Here is a 21,143-nt window from a genome sequence, read left to right as displayed (position 1 = left end):
AGTAAGAAATAAGAATTAAAAATTAAGTTATCATTTATCAAACAGTTACGATTTGTGAATTAACAACAATTGAAAACGTTTTCGTGTTCCAGTAATTTTTTTTTTAAATGTAAAAATATTATCGAAAAAGGCCACACTGAGTTCTTAATACAATTCGTCATCTATTTCGTGATTGCACTGTATAATTTTATTTATCTGTGCATATAGTTCACCCATTCACCGTGATAAAGCAAATTTCTATTTAGTTCTTATTACTCACGATTAAGTAATAGTATTAATACATTTATACACATTATACTGCATTAGTGCAATTGCAATTGCATCGTATTATAAGTTTCCTGACAAGTGATTGTTAAATATTTTTAATTAAATTTAAATTTTAGTTCACTTTGTTTTAAATATTTTCAAAATTACTAAAACAATGTCTGGAGCAACTGCACTTTTTGGAAATACGGCTGGTAGAAATCAGTCAAAGAATCTTGTTGAGTTTAAAGCTGGAAAAATGAATATGAGAGGTAAAATGGTGTACCCAGACAAAAGAAAGGGATTATTATACATTCATCAATCAGATGACTCTTTAATTCATTTCTGCTGGAAGGATCGTTCATCGGGTGTTGTAGAAGATGTAAGTTGTTACTTGTCTGAATTAATTTATCTTGTAAAATTATAGCTTTTTTATTTAAAATACTGATTATGTATTTGTATATAGAAATATGCTTATTACTTAGTATATTTGGTTGTCAGTTATTAATTTTTATTGTCATTTCTTAGTATTTATTTTAGGTTATGTTTAAATATCTTAATTTATTTTCCCTAATCATCATAAAATAAATTGAGATAATTTAATAATATTTTAAACTAATTTAATTAATTATACTAATTAATATATTTGTTTTAAAAAGAATAGTGGATACAGCACCACTCTATTTTTTATTCTAAAGTTCCTTTGTTATATTAGTCAATTTACTTAAAGGTGTATAAATTAATTCTATATAGTCAGTATTAGTATATTTATGGCTATCGCTTTTTAAGACAGAGTGCTTAACTTATATTTGTATGATATATACATCTTCCATCATACTATAAATATTATATTATTTCTAAAAATGTATATTACATTTTAAATATATATTATCTTAAAATTACTTATAATAAAACTAGGTTAAAATAAATGTATATCATACCTAGTTGTTATTAATTTAAATAGTGACTTAAATTTATGTAATCTATGTTGATTTGTTTTATTCAAACATCTTTTTCCATTAAAATTATGTTACAGGATTTAATTATTTTCCCTGATGATTGTGAATTTAAGTTTGTGCCACAATGTAATACGGGAAGGGTTTATGTGCTAAAGTTCAAGTCATCAAACAAAAAGTCTTTTTTTTGGTTACAGGTTATACACATTTTGTAATAAATTCATAATAATTGTTTTATATTTTATTTATTATTTATAGTATAGTTATATATTTTATAGGAAGCAAAAACTGACAAAGATGATGAAAACTGTCGCCGTATTAATGATGTCATGAACAATCCTCCAGCACCTGGTTCAAATCGTAGTGGTGGCACTACCCCTGGTTTGTTTACCAGTCTTAAATATCTTAAATAGTATATCTCATATTTATTCATATAGAAATTTAACAATTAACTTTTATTTTTTATCAATATATTTTTGATATATAATAAGGAAATATTTATTAATTCTATGTTCATAAAGACCAAAATTTGTATGTAAGAGAAATAGAAAACCATATTTAAGTATTATCTAAATACTGATTGTCTCACCATATTTGTCCTCGTACATACCTGTCTTTTGATTTTATTTATATAATTCTCTGGTCTCTTCTACTAATAGTTTAAAACATACATAATAATATATTTAAAAAATTTAAATAATTTTTCAATTTTCAAAATATTTATATACTTCTTGTTGTTAAAAAATAAATGAAAACGATTTTTTTTTTCTTTTTTGAACCAAGTTAAGCTAAAAAAATTATAGATTATAATTTTTGTGGTTTTACAATACCAAAATTTTACTTAAAAAATAAATTAATAAAAGGGAATACACAGAGTGAGACATTATTACAAATTTAAATATATATAACTATTTTACCTATTTATATAGATGGTGATTTGCAAAATTTATTAAGCAATATGTCTCAACAACAATTAATGCAGTTGTTTGGAGGAGTTGGTCAAATTGGAGGCTTATCATCGTTGCTCGGTACAATGAGGTAATTATTAAACAATAGTTTTGTAATTATAATTCTTGGGCATTTAATATTTTATTTAGATCTAGTCAAACTGGGCGCTCAACATCATCAACTCATTCGTCTAGTGCTCAACCCGCAAATACTAGCAGCACTACAAATACAAATAGTGGCAGTAATCGAACAACTAGCACTAGTAGTTCTCCTCCTCCTACAAATAATGTTACTACTGGACCAACAGGTAACAAAAAATATAATTTTATATATTTTGTAGTATAATTAATAAAATCATTAATAACTTTTAGAAAATCAAGAACAAAGAGCTACTGGTATACAACTGAGAGACCTTCAATCTATGTTATCTGGATTGACTGGTGCTCAAGGAACAACTGAAAAACCACCAGGTTATACAAAAACTTTATTTTATTTAATAACCAACTGTATTTTTTGTTTTTAATATTATTTTTTTCTTATTTAAAATTACAGTGGATCTATCAGCTGCCATGGATATGGAAAATTTACAAAGTGTAATCGAAAATACAGGTGCATTAAGTCAATTAGCACAACATTTACCAACACCTGAAAGTGCTTCAGATTCAACACCAACAAGTCAATCGACTCCTGATAATTTGAAAGACACAATTACTTCCCCACAGTTTAGACAAGTAAGTGTTACTATTTAAAACAAAATGTATAGCGAGTGGTAAGTAGGGAGTTAAGTTCTCTTAAATATATAATTAATCACCTTTAAATTCACTCTATACTTACTATGTATGGATAAATTAATATATATTTATTTGATATTCGACATTTTCATTATAATAACATTAATTATAATTTATAACACAACAGTTAAAGATTTATGATATAATCTAATTTCTTGTTTTGTTGTAATTCAACGATGAATAACCCTAGATGTTTAAACACCATACTTACTAAATATTTTAACTAATAATTATTTATAGTTGATGATATTAAGCATAATATTGCTATATAATTAATAAAAAGTCACATGGAATCTATTATAATTTTCTTGCTATGAATACAATCATATTGAAGTGATATTAGTTTGTTACAAATGCTACAGTTAGGTTATTTTATTTGCATAACAAAAGATACAATGAAGATAAATCTAGTCTATTTAAAACAAAGTATATGTACAACAATCACTTGACAATTCAAAAAATTCCATAAATCAAAATTAAACGCTTGGTCCCCTAAAAAAACCTCTATAATCAAAAAAAAAGTACATGTATTTCGTTTCTTTCGATGATTCAAATTTTCTTTTGGTGAGAAACACTACAATTTTTGTTTTGCCAATACCTCTATAATTTGAATTTCTTTGTTATGTATAAGCTCATGATTAATTGATGTACCCCTATTCAAACTATGTATGTAATAACGAGGGCAATAAAACATTATCGCAGTTTATTACCTTATTTACCTAATCTAGACTTTATGTCCTGTAAAGTATAAGTGTTTTGTCGATCGCTAGTAAAAAAAAGTGATCACAGCATTTGAGGCTGGTGAGAAAAAAAAAGGTGTTGCTTTACGTTTTTGTACCCCAGTGTCTATGCTTTCAATTATAATAAAACAGATAATCATCTTACATTAACACTTTACTCATCAAGGATCAAACAGAGAAAACGTAAATACCCTGATCTGGAAGAGTGTTTTATGGTCTGATTTATTCAATGCAGGTAAAATAATACTCTGATAACAGAACTTATTTTACAACAGAAAGCAAAGTCGTGTTTGCAACCAGTTTAGGTATCACACATTTCCAAATTAGTGAGGGTAAGTTGAAAAATCAAATTTGTAGCTTGGTGCTCAGAATTTCAAATTATCAAGTGAATACTTTATATAACTACTTTTACTTTCCATAAAAATGTGTTAAAATATATTTATTTAGCAACCATGTCCCACGTTATATTTATACTTTCCCGGGCACAATGAATCAAACAAGTAATGATATGAAGCTTAATGTTACTTTTTTTATAAGTATAGCTATCACATAAGACACTGAATATAACAATATTTATTATCATACTGATATATTAATATATAATTTATTAATGTATATGATGCTGTTAAATTTATTTTTTTCAACTTAAATTGTTTGTTAACATGTAATATAATTGTATAAGTAATAAAATAATGTAGACAAATTAAATAGTAAGTATAATATTATAAAAATAAAATTCATACTTAAATATTCATAGTGAACGTAATTCCCAGTCGTATAAATAACAAAAAGACTTTAATTTAATTTGCACATTAGTATACCCACTTCAGAATACTTACATTTAAAACATTTCATTTTTATAGTTTATTAAAATATATTTTTTTAAATATTGATGTTATTTTTAGGCTGTAAGTATGTTTAGTAACGCTTTACAAACTGGTCAGTTGGGATCTGTAGTTCAACAATTTGATCTTGGAGAAGGAGCAGTAAGTGCAGCTAATCAAGGAAACATGGAAGAATTTGTACGAGCTCTTCAACAAGCAAATATTAGTACTGAAGAGTCAGATGATGCTTGTCCAACTAACCCAGAAAAACGCAAAAAACCAGATAATGATGATATTGGGTCAAAATAATATTAATACCAATGTTTTATGATTTATTTTAAATTAAGATGAAGTTAGGCATTTATTACAGTTTTCTTATTCAATTAAATTTATAATATACTTATAATAAATAAACAATAAAAATTAATCCAGGTAATTTATTGTTATTAAATTTTTTTTTAACCATTAAAAAGAGGTTTTAAATCCTCGAATAAAAATATGTCATATTATTCTCCAGTCATCATTTCCATAAACTCTGAAAATAAAATGTTATTTCAAGGTAAGTATTAAATATAGAACTTATTAGTTTTTAATGTTTTTATATTTACCATCGAAGTCAACTGTGCCAGATCCATCTGTGTCAATTTCAGCTATTATGCCATCCAAGTCTTCTGGACCTAATTTGTCATCTAATGCTGCTAATATTTCTCTTAATGTAGCAGTAGTGATATATCCATTACCCTCACGATCATAAAGTCGGAAAGCTTCTTTTAGTTCTTCTTGCATAGCTTCAGCATCATCTTCTTCTAGAAAATGTGCAGCAATTTCACAAAATCCGTCAAAGTTAACTTTTCCTGTCGCTATAACAAAATATATTAGTTATTATAAATATATTCTTATTGGTACAATTATAAGAAATAATTTACCATTTGGATCAACTTCTTCTATAAGTTCGTTTAATTCTGAATCATCGAATAATTGACCCATAGTATTAAGTATGGTACTAATTTTTAATGTGTCAATAAATCCAGATTTAGAAGTGTCGAACATTTGAAATGCCTTTCGCATGACTTAAAAACAAATAAAATTATTAACTTTTAAACTAGTTATCATTTGAAAATAGGCACAAATGGGGGGTGCTTGGGTATGATCTTAGCACCCCTAAATTGTTTTATATTAATTTAGATTTTAATAGTAACATGTATTCATAATCTTAAAATAACAATAAAAATAGATAATGGAGTATAAGCACCCCCAGTTTTTTCATTGAAATTGCTCCCCTGCATTTGAAAACTTAAAAAGTACAAATACAAAAATCCAGAATGCGTTTGTTTTTGTAAATTTTAGTTCAACTACTTTTTTTTTTTTACTTTAAAAATAATTTAGTTATTTCTCAATTTGTTGTATTGATATAACATTATTTAAAATTAAAATTAAAAAAATTAAATATTGCACTCAAATAGTTCATAATCTTAAATATTTTAGTGCAATTTGTATACAGTGAAGCCTGTCAATAGTATAACCTGCATAGTTTTTTAATTTATATGAAAACTGTTTGTTGAGATTAAGGCTGTAAACAACATTTTTGATCATATTTCATCCACTACATATCAAATATTATATTCTAATTTACAAATCGGGTTCTCAGAATTTAAATAAGGGGATTGGAAGCGGCGATTTTCTGTCTTTGTTTAACACACGTGTAACATAAGATTATAGACGTATTCTATTTCCAACGTGGAAATAGAAAATAAAACAAAGTGGCTGTCGATATTTATATATAATTCTATCCAGTTAAGGAGTAGTTGGTTAGCTATTCCCACTACACGAACCGGTCTTAAGGACCGGGTTGTTGAACTGATACAAATAAAGTTTTCTAAGTTATATTTTACAGGTCCTAGAAACTTATGACCTGCGCTCATAAACTAATACAATAGAAACGATACTATAGCAACGTATTACAAGGTTTATTTAAATGACTCAATATTCATATAATTACACAGTACACTATCACCTGAGTAACCCTGTTCTTGAAGGTAGTAATTGAAGATCACAGGTGTAGCGGAGTACGAGTTGAAGCAATTGAATAAATTACGATTTATCTATAAGGTAGGTTATTTTACCTATAGTAAATCAAATTAAAAATATCACTTAAAAATACAGAGATGACTATTGTCTCTATCTCACGAACTAAACTCGACTGACTAGCTATTTCAATGATTTGCATATACTCGTATTCTACGTTCCTGTGTTCTTCTGACTTGATATTAGGAATCTAAAAATTTTTCGCGGGCCATCAAAAATTTTAAGTACATATTTTTAACATTTACTTGGTATTATTTTAAAATTGAATATAATGAGAACATAATTTTTATATTTATTATTTCATATTGTTTATAAACATTAGAACATAATTAATATTACCTACAAATGTTTGAAAAAAATATTCTTTGTCTGCGGGGCAGATAAAATTTGTTCGCGGACCGCCATTTGATGACCCCTGGTCTTAAATATCTAAACTTAAATAAAAAAATTATCACGACTTTAAATTATTTTATTCTTAATAAAATATGAATTAATATAACTTTTTATATATAATTGTGGTTTAATCAAACTAATATATTTTTTTTAACTACACAATATTCTAAAATAATGCTTGTGTAAAAAATGATAATTTTAATAATTTAATTGGTAGGTAATATTTTTAATATGTGAAATATTATTTTTATACTTTTTAAATATAAATTATTCATTTCAAAACTAATAAAAATTGAGCGCATTTTGTCATTTGATGTTGATGCATAAGTACATTTATGTATTTAAGTTTTTAAGTATTTTTAATTTAATTAATTCAAACAATTTTACTATAATTAAAAATGTAAAATTAAAACTAACTAGAAATATTTTTTTCATAAATGCAATATAGAGTAGTACTTATGTATTATGTATCGCATAGGTAGGTTACTACCTATAGTAAGTAATTACTACCTACTGCTCGTTGAAGTCAAACAATAGGTAAATTATTTAATCGTATACTTACTGGCTACTTTTTGGTCATCTTCGTCCTGCAATAAAATACATTTTCAATAAGTTTAAGCACATCTTTATTATAATTTGTCTTAAATATTTATTTTATATAGATATTGCACTTACCATTTTGGTATCTGTCTGTGACGTTAGTGTATAGTGATGCTGATGAAGTTTGTAGTCCGAATCCCTAGGTAAATAGCTGTTTGTTGCTTGTGTTCTAATTGGAGGGGAAAGCTTAGAAGACCCATGAAAGAAATATGGTAAAAATAGATAGACATTCCGCTGGCCTATTCTTGCACCTCTACGATTATGAAATTTATGATATTACACCCTATCGTACTAGTAAAGAAAATACTTAACGCTAATTTACACTTCACCAACGATTCTCTAATAAATTGATCATTTCAAGCGAGTAATAACAGAAATTCTTTCATGTAACATTAAATTAATTTTATTTAATACATTCATATGTTATAAAATTTCATTATTTCAACAAAAACGACCAGAAAAAGTAATTTTCCGTTTAGTTAGTTTTTGATATAATTTAAAAAATAAATAGATTCATATTATGCATATCTTATATATTTTAATTTCAGTTTACTTGAGTTTACACGTGATGACGAGTTGATGTAATAATAGGATACTATCTATATAGATGCATTTGCAAAGTATGTTGTCATGCAGGTATCGTGGAAACGAACCATAACTAGCAAATCATGAAAATAGCTAATGAGCCATAACTAAACATTATCCTAATACGCCCACTGCTAAACATATTTTTGTACTACAATATAAATAAGCTTCATTATTTAGTCTTGATGTCAACGTATTTAGGAAATGTATCATAAAACTTACAGTAAATACGAATAATTAGGTAAACAATAGATTATGCTAGGTATTAAGAGAATATTTTATTACATGATTTATATAAAGAACATTATTTAATTATCTATCGACTTAACTTGCATAACAACCTATATGCCCTAATATATTATATTAGTTATGAAAGTATTTACCTACAGATATACAAAGAGTATTGATAATTTTATAAATAATTTATGTTAAAAACCATAATATATTGAAGTTTAAAAATTTTGTTATACGAGAATTTGTCAAAGAAATTGATTAATAAACCAGAAAAGTGGTTTAATTTTAAAATCTTAGCAAAGCAATGGAAATCTGGTTTCATGCAATAACAATGGAAAATTATGCTAACTTTTAGATTTTAAAGGAACCGAAGAATGTTTTGTAGGTTTTACAATAAAAGTATTTAAATCTATTATAGGTATCGATAGTAGTTTCTGGTAGCAAATTGTATCTAATTTATACTTAATACTAAGAAATCGGAAGTAAGCGTTATTAAGTAGCTACTTTTCAAAATAATTGGGGGAAAAAGTAACAAGAATATTTACATCACACCAGTTTTTGATTATATCGATTTGTTTTTCCTGCGTTGTAATTTGTAAATGAATGATCGTAGGTATTTAAAATTTTCAAAACATTATTTTTGTCTAGACATTATATAATTTTCAAAATATTTTGTTATCAAAAATTTCTCAAATTTTCAATTTTACAGTTAATTTTGAGGGGTGTTTTAACATCTAAAACACCCCGCTGTGTACGTCTCTGCTACCCTTAAACCCTTAAATTATCTCAAGCAAAATGCATAATTTATCTTCAACCAAATATACCAGTTGCTCTCACAAATAATTATAATATGTATGATTATAATACTAACCTGTAAAATAGGGGAGGTCAATAAATAAATAATAATAATATTATGTATGGGTAACTGTATAAATATTACAAAAGAATAGATACAAATAATACAATAATTATGATTAAAAACGGCACATCTAGGTTATAATTGTATTAGTTAAAAGAGTAAAATAAATAAAATAATTTTGATATACTATTGATATGTTGTGCTGTATTATGTAGGTACCTATTATATTTTTAAAAAATGACTGATGACCAACATATTTAAAAAAATCTTATTTATTAATATTTTTATGTAAATAATAAATGAAATACAAAGCTTATAAGAAAAGGTATTATGAATAAGTATAATAAGAATAATAAGAGAATAAATACAATAATTGTAATTATACGCAATGTACAATATGATTTGTTAAAAAATTAAAATAGGATAAATTATAAAATGATAAAAAAAAAAAAAAAACATTTACTTACTAATAAAGTATACAACAAATAATTTCTAATAACGATAAAACTACATATTATTATATAGGTAGGTACTAATAAAATAACATAAATTATAATAGTTGGCGTATTGCGATAAAGCCTAATATAATTACTGTCGTTATTTGTTACCTAGCCATGTATCAGATATTTACTTAGACACGTCTAAAATTACATATTCTAGTAAAATTCCCTCTTTGCACTAGATGAGCTATTATTATTAATATAATTTTTTTATTTTAAATATTATTTACTCTTTGTGTTTACATATTTACCTCCCCTATTTTACGGATTGATATTATAATCGAGTATATAATGATATGTGAGGGCAACTAGTACATTTCCTAAATGCCAAAACCAATGGTTGAGAGCAATAATTGGTCAACATCCACTATTTATTCTACAAAATCTTTTATTTTTATGATACATCAGAATCGCTTCCTAGGTTTTTTTCTTTGTATTGGTAAGTGTAGATATTTTAATATTATTGATTCCTAATTCCTTATATATATATATGTTACAGGCAAAGGCCAAAGACGCAAAGTATATAATTTGGACATTTTCTACAACGCCCGGGCATTATATAAAATGGCCATCTTATGTTGGGCAATATAGATAATATAATATTTAATAGTAAATTATCGTCAAAGTATTAGAGCAAGAATTAACACTGATTATTATTTGTAGATTTTGATTAGCAAGTGTGTTTTTTTCGTTTTTCGTTTTCGATTTTCTTACAATAGAAACATTTTAGAGGTCTAGTAGCGCCTATGAGGTTAATCCTCGCATAAATCTTTTTAGTAACCACGATTCATTTGTATAGCATAGTTCAATAATGACTTATTAAATTATAATTAAAATATGGAAAAATTTAATGTAGATTTAAATGATTTGTTAAAAAAAAGTTCAAATAATTTGTTTTTTAATAAGTAAAAAATTCCACGGAAGTAATACATACAAAAATAAATGATATAAAAATAAAAAAAATTATTATATTTTCTAATAACATTAACATTATAGTATAAATATATTTTATTCATTATATTTTGATAATACTTTACAAATAAATTTATTATAATATCTATATTTATCAATTTACTTATGTTGCCAAATTTATATATAATGCTCGGACATTATAGAAAATGCTCAAATTGTATACTTCGCCCGTAACATATATATTATATATATAACATTATAATTTCACGTTATATTTTTTTATAAACATAAATTAACAAATTATTGATTATAAACCTAATTATATTTGTAAAATTTAAAAAATTCAAAAATCCCCAGTATTTCAGTCATTTTAGAAGTAATAATTAATTCGTATAATTTATTCGTTTGAATAAAACGGACAAAAACCCAATTTTTAATGCTTAACAAATGATATAGGTACTCAATATTCAAATGATAATTAACAGGTATAGAGTTCACAATATAAAATTAATGTAAAATAGGAATATGCATTATTATTTATTGCATTACAGGAAATGAGAAATAAAAATAAAACAAGAGTATAAATACTTAATTTGTATTTTATTATAATAAATATAGTGATAATAGACAATAAAATGATAATTATTTTAGTAAGATTATAGAAAACAATATCGTGTATAAGAACTTTAAATGTTGCTTAGTTATCATATGATATATGTTCATATTTAATGGATATAAGGGTTAGTTTCTTGTGAAATTAAAAACGTGGTAAAAGATATTTCTGTCGTTATGCTATTTAAATTTAGGGTATACCTACATAGGCTATATTACCTAACATTTTGTTTGAGATCATTCCAATATTTTTAAATAAGTTTTGGTGTAAAATTAAACAAAACATAATTTTTGAGGTCGAATATAAATACCTATATAACTAGAAAAATGTTGTAAATATAACAAATGTATTTGTATGTATTTTTAGTAGCATTAGTACTGCAGTAGGTATCTATCGTATCGTATAGATATGATATCTAGATGTCTAGATATGAGATATCTAGCTATAAATTATTGTGTAAAATGTTTAATATGTATAGATTTTAGGTATAGGTAACTTAGTTGTATTTGAGTAGGTACTACAATTACATAATATTATTATTTATATTTTAATTTTATAATTCCATAAAGTAATATTAGACATTTTAATCTACTTTTTCAAATGAAACAATACTTAGCTGTAACTCGTATAGTCTAAAAAAGTTTTTTTTTCATTAAATAGCTACGTCTTTAACATGTTATTTCATAAAGATATTTAACTCATAATTAAAAAAAAATAAGTTTGTGCAGTGCCAAATTTTTCTACAATATAATTATAATGGTTATGGTTCGATGATTGATTCGTTTCTTTTTTTATTTATTGTATAGTAGGTATCAAGGAGTATTATCGATGACAATTTGGCTCAGTTCTTAAAATGTGTGATCTCATGCAACACGTCCGGCGCTTGTACATCAGGAATCTAATAACTATTTTATAAACCGTTGAAAAATATTTTTAAATTCTCCCGGTTACCACACCTATTAGACAAAATGTTTGTGGGTCGACCACTTGGATTGTTTCCATGTATTGTTTTTTCTGTTTGTGGTTCATCACTCCATCATGCTCTAGTCCTAAACATACACAGATTACGTAATCATGGATTCATGGATATTCGGACCGAAATGTTTTTATACCCGAAAACAATAATGGCTAAATTTATCAATAAATATATATTATGTAAATCATTATGTTACTTAGTCTTCAGTTATCATTGATGATTGTCATTAACCTATAATTAATTCAGTAAAATTTTACAAGTTAATTGTAATGTACAATTACTATAGTCTATAATAATATTTAATAGATACCTATTTAATGTTTTATTGTATTTAAAAAAAATAAATAATAGACATTTGAAATTATCGTTTTCATATCATTAATATAGTAAATAAATAATGATAATAATACGATAACATTTTCAAGTTTTTTTAAAAATTTTTTATTTAAATATTGATAAAAAAATTATTCACTGGGGTAAAAGTTTTTAAACAATTAATTCAAGATCCTACAAAAATTATTCTTATACCTGTATAAAAATATTAAAAATACATAGGTAGGTAAAAATGTATTTTATATGTATTTTAGTTTAAATTTTTGGTGAAATTTGTCAAAATCGCAAAAGATTATAAACTATTTGGTTGTTAAAAATTCATAAAAACTTTTTTTTTGTATCTAAGTTTTGAAAATTTAGTATAAGATTCTTCATATTTAAGTATTTCATACTAAAATCATAAACTCTAAAAAATGCATAAGAAAAACTATTTTTTGTACACATTTTTAATTTTAACAAAATATTTATTAAAAATTTTAAACGATAAATAACGATATGTTTATATTATTTTATTATAATTGAAAAACATTAATTTACATTGTTTGAGGAAAATTTTATGTATTTTATATTACTAAGTTTTACTATGCGCAATAACATTTTTGATTTAACTAAAAATATTATCTATTTATACGAGTAGATAGGTACCTACTATAAATCTATTTTTAATATTTTACGATATTTACAGAAAGGATTTATTGATTTTTGAGTTATATAATTTGGTTTAACATAGTATAAATATGTATTAATATACAATTATAATAACAAATGTAATGTAATGTTTTTAGAAAAAATGATATCATTCTGCTATAATATTGAAAGTAAAAAATAATGACCTTTATAACTGTACTTATATCTCAGTAAATATAACACTTTGTGATGTAAGCTGTTGACCGATTCCGCTAAGAATCAATTTTCTTAAACAAATATACAATGACATATCATTGTATTCAAATTTAACAGACATAATATAATAGTGATCCACTCGATACAACGATACACAATGTACATACATTAGAACCGTACACATTAACCTACCATTTATTTATTTTTTTTTTATCTTAAAATACATTGATAACTTAGGTATTAGTATATTATATAGGTATATTTTATTATTTACATTTTTTATTTAAATTTACTTATATAATTTGGTTCTTTTAAGAACGAAATTAAGTTCTTGGCATTTTAAAGATTCGGTCCTAAAGTTAGGCAGATTTGTTCTGATATGTGGAATTGGTTGCAGTAATATAGACATTTTTGACAATCGATGATGGTGTAGTTAATAGTTAGAAAAATACCGCACGAGTCATTTAATGGAGGTTCGTCTTAACTCATTAAGAGGTTGTGGATTATGTAATATGTGTATGTCCAATTATTGAAATTTTTGCATTGTGAGCTTCTTGGTCAGCTTTTTACCAATTTTTTTTTTTTTTTTTGTCATTATTAAATATGAATGATAAGCACTTGTCTGAAAAATAATAAGGACCCGAGATATGATAATCGAAAATCATTAAAACCATTGTTAGCAAAATTATGGGCATTGTTTTTTAACCATATGACCTACCTTAAGTAGTTAGGTGGTGTTGCATAGCAAATCGAGGGATATTTTCGTTTTGAATGTCTGAGCGAGTGGCAACGCCGGCCCTTAATTCCCTTTGAAAATTTTATATTGGCATATTATCCTTATCATTTTCGGACGACTGCGCCCACCATAGAGTAAATAATATTACTCTATGACTGTACCCAACTTAGATCATATGATCTAAGGTACCAAACTCATTAGATATATGATATAGATCTATGATGAGAGTAGATACCCTATGGCCTATACCCAAGGTACTATCTATAAACTATGCTCTATACTGGTTACTATACCAATTACCAATACTTTAAAAATAAATTTCTGAGTTTTGACCATGATAGTTAAGATTTAATTGAAAAATATGTAAACCTACACATCTGATTACAATTCGATTCATTCAGTTTTTTTTTGTGACCAATTCATAAATAAAAAAATAAAACTTAAGTTTAGATACTTCTGTAAATCACTGAGCTACAATCTAAATTGAAAAAAATATTTTTTATTTCTTTTTTTGTTAGGTATCATATATTCCATAAAGCATAAAGTATATTATATTTTATATTTTAAAACACTCACCACTAATAGAAATTCATTCTTCCAACCTAATCTTTTAAATTATTATCAATAATTTAATACTTATTAGTTATTATATATATTGTTCAATTATTATATGGGTAGTTCCCTTATTGTTACTAAATTAAAAACATATGCGAAATGTAAAATTATTTTTTTAATTTAAATATTTTTAGGACCTGTCTTGTCCATCCTTATTGTGCCAAACACCAATCGTAAAGTCTAAAGTTTATTTTCAATAAACCATGACGGCGTAGTTGATTTAAACTGAAAAATAATAAAAAAATAAGTACCTACGTTTTTTTGTAAATTGTAAAACATAAAAAATATTTTTATTATTAACATTTATCCAATTTTTCTTTTATTAATGCGTTTATTTAAATTATGATTTTTGGATTTATTTTGCATAAATACTTTAAGAATAACCATGCATTTAAATTTTAAGTTGTTTCTACTAGCTTAGAAGTGTTATGCAGCAATAAAATTGTAATTTTTTTCAAATAAAAACTACCCTTTTTTACTGTAAATTATTAAGCTTAAACAGATGATTTAATTGAAAATGTTGATATATCTAAACATAAATAAAAATATAAATGTGTAGGTAGTTATCTACTTCCCTAGTAATTAAAATATACTTAGTACTAGATAATAAAAAAAATGGTTCTACATTAACAATAAAATAGATTTAATATTTATTTTAATTTCAGTAATTACTTATTTATATTTGATTATAATTTTTGTTTCATCATAGCCCCTTTTCTTATTTTCTAAACTTATTTCAATATGTATAACTATTTTTTATTACCTATAATAATTAATACTTAATTGTTTAATATCTATACAGCTTTATACACTTTATAAACTCAAAAGCTACGAGCTTGAATATAAATTTAAGCTAGTACGAGCAACACCAAAATTTAAAAAAATTGTTTAAAAATTCATCATAAAAGATAAAAGACAAATGTATTATTTGAAAAAAAACAAGTTGAGTTATTAAATGGCATCATGAAACAGTAATTGAAAATAAAATGAATTCCATGTATCCTTAATAATTTAATAAATAAATGTAGAATATATGGAAAAAAATTGAAATGAGCATATTTAGTAAATTAGGTACCCAGTGTTGCTGTTTATTTAGTATATATAATATACTTATCAGCTATCTGCTTCATAAAGTAATATTAAGTCAAGATCTATATAATGTATAAATACAAACCAGGGATGGCCTGGGATAACATTCAGACCAGGAAAATGTGTTACCCAGTCCATATTTTTTTATTTATGCCATTGGTCTTACTAAGGGGGACTAAACTTATGTTGTACCTTTTCCCACTTTCCTTAAACACTACCAATTTATTTTATAATTATTTATTTACATAACTTTTTAGTTTATATTATATTATGTAAGAAGACAATACAATAAAATAGATTTTCAAACAGTATCAATATTTAGCGAGACTGTTCATCTCAATTCAATTTCAAAGCAGTTTAATTAACTATTAAATATAATAATAAATAAGCAAAAATAAAAATTATGAACTTAAAAAAAAATTTGTAACAAAAATGTTTAGCAATACTTTAAATGAAAAAAATAAAAAAATTTATAGATTAATTTATGTAAAACTGGCATCAAATCACTAATTTAAAAACTAAATAACTTACAATGTATTTATAATTACTTTTTTTGCTATAATATAATATATATACTTGTGTTATATTTTTCATTGTGGGCGGTAACAAATTGGTTTTTAAAATGTTTTTTTATATATGTATAAAAAAAAAATTATTGTAAACTAGATGTACTTATAGGCTATACTGTTTATTAAAAAATAATACTTTATACAACCTACATTAACATTCGGCGGAATCAATATAGACAAATATTGGAATTGATAAAACCCCACATACACAATACTAATAATCCATGTATACATTCCAAAAATCAAAATACCTATGTTAAATGAGCAATTTTATTCCAGTTATTACTTATTAATAATAAACTAGTAACTATATTACAGCCAACAGGTGTTTGAATTGGAATTTTCTCATTGTGGTGTAGCTTATGAATATAAATATATTTTCTTTAATGTAAAGAAATTAAAAACAATCTACTTATTTTAAAAAAATGCCATCAAACCAATGACGACAAATCCTAAAAGACTATCCTGGCAGACCAGGTCGTCTCAGATACAAACCAAATATAAATAATAATCACCATTAAAAGAGCCGTTTTAATTGATCCAAAATATTTTTTATTTAATATTCAACAGTAAAAAGATTAAATCAACCACTAACCAGACCTCTTGTTCTAATATTTTTTATTAGAAAGGTGAAAATTAATAATTTGTCATATTTGTGAATAAAGAGCAATTAATTTTTAATAAATTTAAGTGGAATGACATTCATGCTTAATTGTTTCACTTTTCATACTGTACATTTAAAATATTTTCTATTCAACTTATGCTCCAGATTATAATTTAAATATATTTTGATGTTATTAGTGTATTATACTATTGTAATGCTACATGTAAAAAGTGAAAACTTGTGATATAAAATATTAAGCTTCTCAAGATTATGAATAGGTTGCTATTTATTATTTTATAATACATGTATAAAAAATTAATCATTTAAGTATAATCAAAATAATTTTAATTTATAAGTAACTAAAAATCATCAGTACATTATTTTTTTACAAAAAAAAATAATAAATTAGTATCCTTAAAATCAGAAAAAAAAGTTAACTAATAGCCACTAATAACATATAAATAAATTGATGAAGAAATTAATACAAAAAAAAAAAAAAATTGTATAACTACATTTTTAAATATCTGAATCATCTTTAGATAGTGCACGAGCTCTAACTAAATCCAATCGTCCTGCTTTGATCATATCATTTTCCCACTTAAGAAGTGCATTTCTATAATTATCATTATCTATAGCTGCTAATTCAATATATTTTGATTTTTGATTTTCATCCATTTCTTTCCATTTATTTGCAACTTTTATCATATAAGTTTGTACTGGCTCATTTCCATGATTTTTTATTTGTTCAGTTACAAACTTTAAATATGCAGTAAGAGGTTTACGAGGTTTACCTAATTCTTTTAATTCCTGAAATAAATTTTAATATTATTTAGTGAATTAAAATATATTTTTCAACATACTTTTTTGAGTTTGCGTTTTGTTCTTTGTTCTATCTGTTCATATTTCAGTCGAAACAACTCATTTTTTTGGTCAACAGTCAAGCTATGATTGAAAACTTTTATATTTTCTTTGTATTGTTCAAGTTCTTTGTTATAAATATCAGTCATTTTTTTTTTAGTATCTTCATCAAAGTCCTTCCATGATTCACTTAGAAAACGGATTGCATCTAAAATAAAAAAAGTTAAATAAATCAATAAAAAAATTTAAAATTACAATTATTTTTTTTTTTAGATTGAAAGAAATAATTTGCACTGTAATAAAGAATTGCAAATTGTAATAAGAAGAGATTTTTTTTCAAGTGTCTACATTGTATTAGAAATACATAATTTATCAATTAAAAGATAAATCTATAATTTTAAAATATATTTTACTTAAAATCATGATAATAAAATATATTTATCTTTATTTTGGATAAGTTGGGGATAGAAAATTTTTTATCATCATGGTTTCAATTATTCTACCTTGGTAATAAATTATAATTTGTTAACTTACTTAATATCTAATGGCATCAACTAACATTGTTTGCATATTAATAATTTTTTTTCTAAATAAGATAAATGAATGATGCTATTCATTTACTTAAGAGGTCTCATTTTATGTACCTAGGATAGTTTTAAAATATGGAATGTTTAAAATTAACATTTATAAAACTAATTAAATATGCAATGACCAAATAGAAAGAGAAATGCTTCTATTTAACTCAGATTCTAGTCTCTTAAACTATTAATTTCAATGATTGCTATTAGTGGTGCACAGTATATTTTACACAAAGGTGTCAACATTTACATCTCGAGGTATCTACCCATCCCACCCACTAGTCAAATCTAAATTTAGGCATAATATAAATCTTATTTTTGGTATAAAATTGAACAAATATTCATCAAAATAACATCCAAATTCACAAATAACCAGTCACCCACTCATCTACCAATTCTCTATGGGATGTCAGTCGATACGACAATACCCCTGACCCTCTCTTTGTGCAATTGAATTTGCTATATAATAAAAATCTCAGTGGACCATAAAAGTTTGTTTTAAATTATTTATATCTATACTAATCACTTAAATTTATACATTTTAAATGTTAACTTTACTAATATAAATTATCAATGCTCAGAGTGGTAATTTTTTTTTTTATTATGCCACTTCTAACACATTTGTTCAAATGTAGTACATTACTTTAATCTAGATTTTTTTTAAATAGTTTTGACTAAATAAATCATTTATTGAGTATTTTATTATTTGTTTAAGCACATCGTAATTTTCTTGTTTTATCAGCTTTTAATAAAACAGAAAAACTTTTAATATATTATTCATTAGTAATACAACATAAAAGTTCTAAATAGCAATTAATAACATTTTAAATACTTTAATCATAATTTATAAGTTATTTAATTACATAGTGTATACTTTACTACTACAAATAATGTAGAATACAACTCTCAAATTATAAACACTAATAATTACCATATTTTTCTATAAAAAAGGTGTTAAACAAAGTAATGAAAAATAAAATAAATTGAAATATTTACCCTTGAAATTTAAATTATGTTTTTCAATTACTTCTTGTTTCCTTTCTTTAAGATATTGAAAGAATGGAGGACTAGGTTTCTTTGGTTTCAAAGGTAATTGTAACTTATTTACCACTGATTTTTGAGCATATCCTATGTTATGAGATTCCAAAACAGAATTTGCACATCTGACAAAAATAAATTTATATTTTATCAAAAATATTAAAGAATACAGGTTACAGCTAAATAAATTTAAATTTTTAAGTATCTTAACCTGTTGATAAACAAATTATTCGAATTGACTAATCGCCAATGATTTGTGAGAAACTGTTTGAAACCCATTTTATATAATTTTCTATTCGTTTTTTAAGATTATATCGTGAAACTATTAAATTTTGGAATAATGAAATCTGAAAACTTTTAAGTATAATAAAACGATTGAAAAACCATAACATTGATTGTTGTTTTAGTGAAGAGATACCGTGACAATGACAATGTGACAAATTAACAATCGTCAATCTGTATTCGCCATTCAGCAGCATGAGTGTTGAAATAATGAAATGTTGAATACTTCAAATACTTGAATGTTGATTTATAATCGTGATTCGTGATCACCATACAGTACATAATTTAATAAAAACGTATAACCTCAAAATATATTATTTTTTTAATTTTATGTTGGCAACAAATTCTAAGCCCCAAGCCACTTAATCTAGCCGCGCTAAAATAAAAAGATAAGTAGTATGTTTTTATCAACAGATAACAGCCCTTTAGCGCCAAATATACTTACGCCTTGGCCTTATGAAAATATGGAGTTGTTGGTTTATAGATTCTACAAACCTTGGTATAATAATACTTTATGGTTTGATAATTAATAATATTATAAAAGTATTAAAAATTAATCTATAAATAATTCATTCAAAAATAATTAATAAAAAAAAAAATTAAATTACATAATATACTAATAAATAATAATCAATACTTTATTTTAATAACTATGAAATAAAAATAATACATATAATTTTAAAATAATAGTCGATAATGAATTTTTTTGTTTTAAATAATATTCGATCATGACTGATACATTGCAGTAGGTACTATATAGGTATGCATACTTACCGATTTTTATTTTAAATTTAAGTTGACACTAAGACAAGTAATTGTTTTAATTTTATAACATATTTAAGTGAACATTTTTATCAATCTTCGAATCGGGATGATAATTTAAACAAAAATTCAAAATTTGAATTTAATACTGTGAAAATAACTTATTAATTATATGTTTCATATAGTACTTTTTTTTAAAACTTAAAATCATTTTTTTGAATTTAAGTCACGTACAGTCACTTATTTTGAAAAAAGGTTAGGTTAGGTTACTCATCCAAATTTTTCGAATTTCAAATAATTTTTGTTATTTATTAATTATTAGTACGTGTTTATAAATAAGTGTTTTTAGTATAAAGTATTATCATTGACTTTAAAGTTAAAATCAATGGTATTATTCTGTTAAAAAATATATCCTACAAATATTTATTCTGATAGACTTTTATTTTATATACTAGTTAAGGAAATATTTAAAAAAATATATTGTGGAACAAACGATACGTTTTACAAAAATAAGTAGGTAAGTAAGAATCAATTAAATAATATTTAGATAAAATAAAGTAGTAAATATTGTTATGAA

General features: G+C 24.2%; 3 protein-coding genes across 5 annotated transcripts; 1 reads left to right on the top strand and 2 right to left on the bottom strand.

Annotated features, from left to right (window-relative positions):
- The first annotated feature begins 253 nt into the window (after positions 1-253).
- On the top strand, positions 254-4,929 carry LOC112602226 (proteasomal ubiquitin receptor ADRM1 homolog). The gene is made up of 8 exons (XM_025350185.1): positions 254-625; positions 1,280-1,396; positions 1,478-1,580; positions 2,129-2,237; positions 2,297-2,454; positions 2,519-2,617; positions 2,700-2,878; positions 4,584-4,929. The coding sequence occupies exons 1-8, from the start codon at positions 422-424 to the stop codon at positions 4,809-4,811; spliced, it is 1,197 nt and encodes a 398-aa protein (XP_025205970.1). The 5' UTR covers positions 254-421; the 3' UTR covers positions 4,812-4,929.
- LOC112602227 (troponin C-like) lies at positions 4,834-7,825 on the bottom strand. Its single transcript, XM_025350186.1, is given in 6 exon segments — positions 4,834-5,037; positions 5,111-5,362; positions 5,429-5,572; positions 7,543-7,567; positions 7,656-7,774; positions 7,777-7,825. Coding segments are annotated over 6 exon segments (603 nt in total). The 5' UTR covers positions 7,811-7,825; the 3' UTR covers positions 4,834-5,008.
- Positions 7,826-17,497: 9,672 nt separating this feature from the next.
- LOC112602258 (transcription factor A, mitochondrial) lies at positions 17,498-20,088 on the bottom strand. Of its 3 annotated transcripts, none has more exons than XM_025350234.1 (5): positions 19,941-20,088; positions 19,734-19,876; positions 19,481-19,647; positions 17,909-18,114; positions 17,498-17,855 (listed from the first exon to the last, which is right to left on the bottom strand). In XM_025350234.1, the coding sequence occupies exons 2-5, from the start codon at positions 19,799-19,801 to the stop codon at positions 17,565-17,567; spliced, it is 732 nt and encodes a 243-aa protein (XP_025206019.1). In that variant the 5' UTR covers positions 19,802-19,876; positions 19,941-20,088; the 3' UTR covers positions 17,498-17,564. The 3 variants fall into 3 exon arrangements, with proteins under 3 accessions (XP_025206019.1, XP_025206020.1, XP_025206018.1); XM_025350235.1 differs by having other exon boundaries at positions 19,734-19,869; XM_025350233.1 differs by having other exon boundaries at positions 19,734-20,088.
- Positions 20,089-21,143: the final 1,055 nt, after the last annotated feature.

The sequence above is a fragment of the Melanaphis sacchari genome, unplaced genomic scaffold (assembly GCF_002803265.2).
Source record: "Melanaphis sacchari strain LSU unplaced genomic scaffold, SCAv2.0 Contig85_pilon_pilon, whole genome shotgun sequence".
Taxonomy (NCBI): domain Eukaryota; kingdom Metazoa; phylum Arthropoda; class Insecta; order Hemiptera; family Aphididae; genus Melanaphis; species Melanaphis sacchari.
Note: the sequence above shows the minus strand (reverse complement) of the source record. Positions and strands in the feature narration are given on the sequence as shown.